General features: G+C 42.5%; 1 protein-coding gene across 1 annotated transcript; it reads right to left on the reverse strand.

Moving 5' to 3' along the window:
• Positions 1 to 313: 313 nt before the first annotated feature.
• On the reverse strand, positions 314 to 9,681 carry PURB (purine rich element binding protein B). The gene has a single exon (XM_033194080.1). It carries the CDS (start codon positions 9,321 to 9,323, stop codon positions 8,385 to 8,387), a length of 939 nt encoding a protein of 312 aa, XP_033049971.1. The 5' UTR covers positions 9,324 to 9,681; the 3' UTR covers positions 314 to 8,384.
• Positions 9,682 to 10,078: the final 397 nt, after the last annotated feature.

Raw genomic sequence — 10,078 nt, forward strand, 5'->3', positions numbered from 1 at the left:
GAAGGAAGACTTAGCAGTTTATTTCAAGCCATTGTAAATGATGGAAGAAATTAAGGGAAGCAAGTGGCTGTCTACGTTATCAACCAAAGCATAAAATTAATTTGCAGTTTTGATTTACTCCACAAATTGCTTACTAGAAAAGGGTTATGACAACCCAGAAGTTCTAGAACAGGCTATATAGTTCAGATGAAATGTGCAATGACTTAAGTCGTTTTAAGTGGGAACTCCTGATTCCATACCCATTTGTGAGCCCCAACAGATGGTATTTCCCTCCCCCATCACCACATAATTACTGAGAGACACAAGCACAAGATTGTCATTCACTTTTCTGCATACTTTATTTGTTACAAACATACAATTTTTTTTAAATATAGACTGTAAAATTCCATTTGCAAAAGTCTATTGTAAGGAGTGCACACCAGCAGGAAGGATTCTTTTTCTCTGTGAGTTTTTCTGTCAGTTTTGCTAGTTAGTGGTAAATACGGGACCCACCATTTTTACAGACCAGTCTGAAGCTTCTGACTGTATTCACATTGCTCTTTTGAAGCAGCCCTGCTCCTCTCAAAATTGATCAGAATCTGAGCTTCAACCTACAGGCAGTGAGATCAACAGCCCGTCTGGACTCTGGTTTTGAACGGTTTTCAGGAAGTGTGATTTCTGAATGGGTACTGCACTTCACAGATTTGTTTGAATTGCCCATGCAGCTCTATGTTTGTTAAAGTGCATTCTTCTTTAAAAAATAAGAGGAATAATCTTTACTCTTTAACCAAGGTACTTAAAAAAATGAACTTTTTGGTCTCTCAGCAGATATTCCCAAATTGATCCTATCACTACAAATTTCAGTGTTTTATTTACAGACATTTATAGGGTTACAGGTGGAGGGGACCTTATAAAATTAAAGGTGCAGCTTCTCTTGAAGCAGAAATCAGTTTTACAAATTCATACATAGGAATACACACTTGGTTTACAATGCATAAGCATGTGGGTATTTACACAGAGATTTAAGACATCCCCAAAAAACACATTTTAAAGTAATTTCCAACCTAAACTCTAATTGTACATCTAGATCAGGAAGCTGTCTCCTGCTATCAAGATTTGGTTTTAATTTATTCAAATTATTTCTGTAGATTCTCTACTGGCAGGACATCAGTCCCAGCTTTGGAGTGAATAGTCTAAGGAAGCCACTGGTAGATATTACGATTGGCAGTGAAGATTCCTATAGAACGGAAAGTATGTTATCTGGAAATATATCAGAAGACAAATTCATGTTTAAAAATGATCTTGGAAAAACATCTGGAGGCCCAAAATAATAAATCCCTACAATTGTTTTAGAACTTCAAAAGTCCAAATACACTAACGATCTTAGTTACTATTCAAATATTGATAAGTCATTGAAAAATAACTCAAGATTTACTTGTCTGCTACCGAAATGTGCAAAACCATGGACTCTTTGTAAGTTTGTCCCATACTGACTTAAAGCCAGTTTCTAGACTTTTTGCTCAACCTACTGACTTTTATAAATTCAGAGAGTAGGCTGGGCGTGATGGCTCATGCCTGTAATTCCAGCACTTTGGGAGACCAAGGCGGGCAGAACACTTGAGGTCAGGAGTTCGAGACCAGCCTGGCCAACATGGTGAAACCCGTCTCTATTAAAAATACAAAAAATTAGCCGGGCGTGGTGGCGCATGGTTGTAATCCCAGCTATCTGAGAGGCTGAGGCGGGAGAATCACTTGAGCCCGGGAGGCAAAGGTTGCGAGCTGAGATCACACCATTGCACTCACTCCAGCCTGGGCGATAAGAGTAAAACTCCGTCTCAAAAAAAAAAAAAAAAAAATTCCAGAGAGCTTCTGTACACAGGGGTGACATTGTGGGCTGGAAGAAGGGTTTATGTCTAATATCAGTTCAAAATGAAACTCCCAAATTCCTACAACACAAATGTGTTTAATGACATAATCCAGCTCTTCAATTCTCTTGGGATTCTCCCTGCAGTTATGTCTCTGAAAAAGGAATTTAACAAGAGAATAAACAAACTACTCACCGTCCTATTTCTAAATATAAAGATTTTTCCAACCAGCCTGATCTTGCAACTCAGGGTTAAGACTGGGACGAAATATTTGGCTTTAAGAAATAAGAGATGGCCTAAATGGATATTTTGGAAAAAGTTAGCTATTGAAGTGTTATTTAAGTAAAGGGGAAAAAAGGACAAACTCATGCCTTCTGCAATATCCTAGTGGACACTGAATAGGGCTATTGCTTTCTTTCCAATACTGTGGGCCCACATCATACAAAAAAGACATAATTAGTTGTCTTATTCATGTCAATGGATATTAGATATAACATAAGGAAAATGAAATTTGCTTCTAGACTCAAAATCTGTTGACACTTAGAAAGTGTAATTATACTTTTTAATTAAACTGTTAGAATCATCTATGGAGAAAAATGAGTTTTAGCTTCCAATAAAGCTCTGCTCTTATTAGAAATCATATTGAGCAGTGAAACTACCAATATGGCAGTTGCTATTCTATTGTTTTAACATGGCTCTACCTATCCTAATTGGAATGTCTAATTCAAGAGGCATGAGTTAGATTTTCAAATTAAATGATTGTGAATAGAGGTGATTACATTGATGGCATATTCCCTATTTCTTTAGGAAATATAAAATACATTCATGAAGGCCTTACTTGGATCAGGGGTACAGATATTAATTGGGAATCTCTAAGGTAATAAGTTTTCATTATGCAATTTTATTATTTTTTAATTTTCCAAATCTAATTTTCAGTACTGATAATTGGACAACTGTTCAAGAAAGAGTCTGTTAAATCCGTCAGTAACAAAACTGAGTTTTAAGACTGAGGGCTGGGAAAGGTGACTTTAAATAGCAAAGTCAGACCTATCAAAAGAACTCATTATTCAAGAGTCCAGCTATCTGCTGAAACTTCTAGGGGGCTAATACTTGAAAATTAATGACTTTGTTTTTTCTAAGTTAAAACAGGGAGAAATGAAGTTATAATTTGCCATTTCCACCTTACATTTGGAATTTATATATATTTTTTGAGACGGAGTCTCGTTCTGTCACCCAGGCTGGAGTGCAATGGCACGATCTTGGCTCACTGCAACCTCCGCCTCCTGGGTTCAAGTCATTCTCCTGCCTCAGCCTCCCAAGTAGCTGGGACTACAGGCACGCACCACTATGCCCGGCTAATTTTAGTATTTTTAGTAGAGACGGGGTTTCACCATGTTGTCCAGGCTGACCTGAACTGATCCGCCCGCCTTAGCCTCCCAGAGTGCTGGGATTACAGGCGTGAGCCACCGCGCCCGGCCACATTTGGAATTTCAAATGGGGCATATGACACATATTCTTTTTTGTCTATATTTTCTTAAGGTAAATGTGTTTTTTTTTTTTTTCTTTTTTCTTTTCTACAAACTATCTCCCGCCCTCCCCAGCCCCACCCACACACCCATTATCCAGTATATTGAATGGGAGTTGTAACTCTTTAGGAAGACAGCTAATTGATTTACAGTACTCTAAAACCAACCCTGAAAACTGATAATCTCATTCACTTACTATAACTTCAGTGCTGTGGTTGACAGAAAAGAAAAAGTTACCTTAAGGCTCAAGGGAAAGTAACTTATTAAATTGTGAATGCAGCATTGTTTACTCTCCCATCCATTGGAAACTAGCAAAATGCATTCTGGATCAATAATACAAATCTTCTAACATTAGCAAAGATTTCTACTCTTCTTACACAGAGTTATAACAATATTCATAAGCAATTATCTAAGGGAGCCTGAGAAACTATGATCCACATCACACAAAGATTTCATGTATTTCATGATCAAAAAGTGCTTTATCTTTGAGAAATGTCAGGGTTAAAATGGAAATATACAATGTAAAGTCACTTGACATTTTTTCAAGTCAAGTACAAAGTAGAAAAGGAGCAAAAAGATGGAGGCTCTGCTCTCTGAACAGGCCTTATGCATGTGACTTTTAGGGTTTACGAAATTAAAATTGTTTTAAGAATTAAAAATAGTGGGACTTTACACCACTATATTCTAAAACCTGAGATTGGACATCAAAACAGTCAACTTTGTTATTCATCAGAGCAATTCTGATACTTCCTAAAAATAGAAGATAACTCAACTAACTCCAGGGTCAAAAACATTAATTTTCCCCAATCAAAAAGGAGACCGATCACTAACATTATACCAAGAGTGCTGCAGAAAGACAAACTCTCAGCAAATGAGTCATTTCTACATAAGCAAAAAAGTCACTTTTCTCCTTCCCTTTCTCACTGATCAAGGCCACACTATTTTCAAATGAATATCTACTGAGAGATCAGTTGTGCATTGGATAAAGTACCATAATTGGGTTAAAAATGAAAACAAAATTTACAGTGAAGAATACTTATGTGCATGGCTTACACACTCCAGCTTCTCAATTTCATCCACCTCAAGAGCAAGATAGATGCAAAGTCACCTTGTGTAGATCACATTCTACACCCCTGTAAAGCCAGTCAAGGTCACATTTAACAAAGCATCTTCAGCAACTACAGTGCCTGAAGTGTGCAGCCATTTACAGACCACTCAATATGAGGGCATTATTATAACCAGCCTCTTTTGCCCACAACCCTGCATTTTCAGATAAGACAGGATAATTGTTTTGTTTTGAGAAAACTGAAGCTTGAATCTCTTAAAAGACCTGCAATTTACCGCAAAGTAATCCAGAGGTAACAAAGGAAGCAGGAGGTTAATGGCTGCCTGCACCAAAAGCCTCTCAATCATTTTGCAGTAAATAATTATGGAAAGTGATGTGACAAGTAGCCATGTGTGTATCACAGCTACAGTCATTTATACCACCTACATGCCTCCAATAGTTACATAGGGTGTTTGGGTTTTTGGTTTGGTTTTCACTTTGATTTTTGGTGCCATACAGATTTATATTTTGTTCTGTGCAGCATATGCACTGAAAAACTTGCTGCTGTTCCACTTGCTGAAATGATAGGCAGGGACAATAGAAACCAAAACATAGTAGGAAGAGTAGTAGGATCTCTTCACAGATTTTTATTCTTTTGATTCTGTTCCTAAAATGTGGCTTTTCATCCTTGTAACTATGGTAGTTTGGGAAACAAACCTTCTAACGATTATCTGAAAAGAAGTTTTAGTTTCTTACTTCTCAAGAATATGACTATTTTGATTAGCTGGGATGTTTGCCAAGCTTAAAAAAAAAAGGCTCAAAATCATTCACAGCAACAACTGAAAAAAAAAATTGGTTGTTTCCCATGTCTGTACAATCTGACTGGAATTAACAAAGACCATTTCCTTTAATAAACTATTAATAATATTTACGAATGAATCTCTGTGTTTTGCAGGTTTCTATTGTCCCTAGTGACTGGAATGAAGATCAGTGAAATGCTACAATTAATCCACAGCCTTCTGCAATCTTCCTGCAGTGGGAAGAGAGGCCATGAACCATCCCTTGCAGGAGAAACAAACCTTAGAGATTGGTTAAGACTTAAAAACCCACCACTATGACATTACCACTTAATCTTACATAGGCAGGTCAAAATTTTAATATAAATTACTTTTGCCAACACATAGCTTATGCATTCTTTGCTCCTTTTTTTGGAGGATTCTCAAATTGATATCTAAAGATTTACATATGATATATTACTGTTATATGGTCTAATGACTAAGAAAATTTCTCTGGTAACCAAAGCTGATGCCATATATGGTAGTGTTCTTGGCATATACTCTATATGCCTCAGACCACTTCCACATTCTTTCTATTCAGCTAATTATAGCTTAGTAGCCACTGGTGAAGGATTGTGAAGACCCTGTCATTTCTACAGAATAGAAAGGCAAGGCTAGTTACTGCAATTCAGCCAAACAAAAAGAAAAATAAACCAACCCCTTGAAAAGGAGAGGTACTGCACCTTTGCAAAATTGAACTGGCTCACTGCAGCTGAGCAACAGAACCACCACTGAAGCAAGAAAACAAGTTGGTCTATACAGGAATTGTACATGGTTTGAAAATGAAAAAGTTACAGCAATCAACTAATAGCTGCAACCTTAATTTTCATTGCTGCCTCAGAGTTGAAACTTAAACAGTTTCTGCAAACCTAATGCTAGCTTCTCAGCTCCTTTACTAAAACTATTTAGGAATTTGTTCTCCGCAGCAAAGAAATAAACACTCATAACACATAGGTAAATACAGCAGGACATTATTGAAAACAGCTGCCTTGTAGTACAAAATACAGTACAAGTATACGGATGTCATTAAAACATCAAAAATACTATTGCTCCCATACAATTTAGGAAACATTCTTTGCAACGGAGAAAAATTTAAAAGAAAGCTTTAAAAAAATCTGTTTAAAAATTCTACTGTGGATGATGAGAGTAGAGAAATAGTCTGAAAAGGGCACCAATGTTTGTGGCTCTTCCACTTTTTTTTTTTTTTAAATCTAAGATCAACAATATTCTGCATCATAATCTATTTTTTTAAAAAAGCCTAATTTTATGTACACAATTATTTCCCGCCCTCTCAGCCACAAATACATGAAAACCTTTTTGTATATTACTCATTTCCCAATAAATACAAAAAGATTGTATAGATTGAATAATACCAAAATAAGATAATAAAAAGGATATGCAATAAATTAAAAAGGCAGCTCAAATAAGGGGCAGGCATGCAGTTAAAAAAAAAATACTAAGATTGTGGAGGTGGGGTTACTTGCCTCCTGGTTGAGAAGGTGTCACACAAAGAATACCTGAAAACTTTGGAAAGAACGTTAGCTCCCATTCAATTCAAAGTTACCTAGGTCTATGACATTTCTAGGAATACCTTTTGATGGGGTGGGATTAACTTGATTAGTAAAAATCATTTCTACTGAAAATCCATTTAAAATATAAAGAGGCGATCCTTGAAAACCCCAACTTTTATTCTTGAAAGACAGCTGGATTAACTGGCAAAAGCCAGTCTGTTGAAATTTCAAGATGGTATAAAAATGCTTCCAGGATATAGTCAGCATATTCACGTTAACTTCAGTTCCTTTCACAGATGGATTTCAGCTTCCACCGGGTGCACTGCTTGAATCACTCATCCATCATTTGCCAACTCTGATTGTGAGGTACTGATACAATGGATCAAGTTCTTAAAAATTTTAAAAGAATAAATGATGCTGGAATTCTGGACCTGAGGATCTTTAGTATTTGAACAAATCCACAGATTAAACTGAAGGTAAATTAAGACTTCAGTTTTGGTTATTTCCAACTTTTCCGTGAGGATGTATATTCCATTAAAGCTCAGGCTTATAGCCACACTGTTCCTTTTGTAGGTAATCTTCAAGTTTTATGGTTTAAAATCCAGCCAACCAGTGGCTGTAACAGCCGAATTAGCCATAATTCACTGGCTCACACAGTGGAGATCTGGCTCTCATTCATACCAAAGCCATTTCTTGGTAATGACCTCCATATTTAGAGATCAGGGGAAGAACTTTAGTGAGCAGCAACCAATCCACTCAAACAGTCTGCCTTGTGCTTTATGCCTGACTTTTTCTTGTGCCTACCTCAGCAACCCCCAATGTAAAACTGCTTTTATCTTCGAAAATTTTTTGTCAACTTTGGAACTATTTTAGTAATGGATTCTACTCCAAGCATTGCTATCTGAATCCACTGGCATCCTGGAAAACAATTTTGCAAAGAAAAGACATTTGCCTTGGTCCAGGTTCCATGCAACACCATTTTTCAAAAAAAATGGATCTGTATTCTTAGATGGCTTCTTGAAATCTTATCTTTAACCCATGATTATCCCAAGTTGCGTTTCTTTTCATGAACCTGAACCCTCAGAACTGGATAACTATAAAGGCCTCTCTTCTCAAGGATTCCATGAAGACCTAGATCCAAAATGCTGATTTCAATGGAGGTGAAGGGATAGACACTCCAAGAGTGAGGCGTAGAGAGAGATCTTTTATGCCAGATTACCCAGGTGCAATCTAAATGCAACTGTTATCAATGGTCTGGGTAACCTGGACGTGTTTCTTGCCCCGGATGTGCAAGGATCTATTCCCTCCAGGAATTATCCTGATGGGTTTAGGAACCTCAGTTGAGAAACAACAGAAGCTGAGAGAATTTTATGCAGGTGAGGAGATGCTGTTGTCCTCTTTGCAGGCTGCTGTCAGTTCCTTGGAACTTGACTGCTTTTCTCAAGTTGTCCGTCACTGTTCTCTTACGATTATTTCTCTTAACTATATTGTTTTGTTTTTTTCCCTCTGCGGCCTCCCTGGCTCCCTCTCCACTAGCTCACTGGGGATGAGCAGGAAGGGGAATTCTCTAGCCAAAGGGATGGTGGTGGGGTGGAGGAGGCCAGTAGGGGAAGCTGCCTGTTTCAATCCTCATCCACCTCCTCACCCTCTGACTCTTCGCCGCCGCCGCTGCCCCCACCACGTCGCTCATAAAGCTTATCCCTCTGTCTTTCCTGAATTTCTTTCATCTCATCCGCATACCGGCAAAAGGCGCCTCCGAACTTGCCCCAGGCTTTGAAGGGCACGGTGATGGCATTGCGGTAGGACGGCTTCACCTCGCTCACTCGCAGAAACACCCCGTATTTGTTGCAGCCCACATCGAAGAAGAAGCGCTTGGAGTCCACAGTGATGGAGGTGCCCTCCGGGAGCTCCCCATACAGGCCGCCCCCTGGGCCACCGGCGCCGCCTCCCGGGCCGCCTGCCAGCTCGTCGTCCTCGCCTCCGTAGTCGTCGATGAGCTTGGCCAGCGCGTCGCGGAACTCGATGAGGCCCTGCGCAGGCAGCGCGATGGTCTGGCCGCTCTGCAAGCCGCCCGGCCCGGGGCCCGCGCCGAAGCCGCCACCGCCGCGGTTGACCGTTTGGCGGATGCGCAGGAAGCGGCCGCGCTGGTTCTCCTTGAGGTCCAGGTAGTACTTGCGGTTCTCACGCACCAGGAATTCGCTCTTGAGCGCGCGCCGCGGCCCGCCGCCCTCCTCGGCGCCCGCCGCCAGCTGCTCGGGGCTGCTAGGGCCCAGCTGCGCGTAGTGCTCTATGAAGTCGCCCAGCGAGTCGCGGAACTCGGCGGCCACCGCCATGGACAGCGTGAGGCGGCTCTTGGAACCGCCCGCGCCCACCTCGGCGATCTTGAGGAAGCGGCCCTTGGCGTTCTGCTTCACATCTAAGTAGAAGCGCTTGTTCTGGATGTCCAGCCGCTTCGAGGCCAGCTCCTGCGTCTCCTGCTCGCCGCCGCCGCGGGACGCGGGCTGGAACCCGCCCGGCCCACCGCCGCCGCCGCGCTCGCTGCCGCTGTCGCCGTCCGCCATCTTCTCGGCCGCCGCCTCGCCGCCACCGCCCGCCGCGCTCGCGCCCCCGCCCTCCGCCCTGCGGCTCGCGCTCCGGGGCCCCCCAGCCTCGCCCGCCCGGCTCGCTCACGCGCTCCCGCCGCTCATCGCCGGCCGCCGCCGCCCCCCATCGCCTCCGCGCCCCGCCCCCGCCACTTCCGTGCAGCCCTAGGTACTTCCGGCGCGCGACTTCCCGTGAAGTCACTCCGTTCCGCCCGTCGCGACCTCACGGCCGGAAGCGCCGCGGCGGCGTGGCGCAGAGAGGTGACGTCAGGGCCCGCGCCGGGCGGGCGGCACGGTGGGAGTCGGTTAGTGCTACTGCTCGGTGTCTAGGACTGGGGACTTGCCAGCCTTAGCGTGACTCAGGCTCCCGCTGCGTCTGTCGACGCGCCTCTCCCCCATGACACTTTTACTTTAGACTCCAGTGTCGTTCACTTCCCTCCTCGTTTCCGGGGCGTTAGCTGAGCATACTCAGGCCGCAGCCTGTTTGCCCTGGTTGTGTGCTGGGAACAGAGTTCCAGTCTACACACTATGGCGACGGGGGTGAGGGAGATCCTTTGGAGCACTCGGCAGCGGGTTCTTAGCAACCTGTGGGGTTCCCCAGAGCAGGCATGAGCTCACTCTGAAGGGCAAGCTGCAGTTGGCCTGGCAACTCTGGAGAAGAGCCACCCAGCATAGGAGACGGCAGTGCAGAGGCATCCAGGGCGTGACACTGGGAGCTCAGAGCAGCTGGGGGT

The sequence above is a fragment of the Trachypithecus francoisi genome, unplaced genomic scaffold, assembly GCF_009764315.1.
Source record: "Trachypithecus francoisi isolate TF-2019V2 unplaced genomic scaffold, Tfra_2.0 Lachesis_group4, whole genome shotgun sequence".
In the NCBI taxonomy this organism is placed as follows: Eukaryota; Metazoa; Chordata; class Mammalia; order Primates; family Cercopithecidae; genus Trachypithecus; species Trachypithecus francoisi.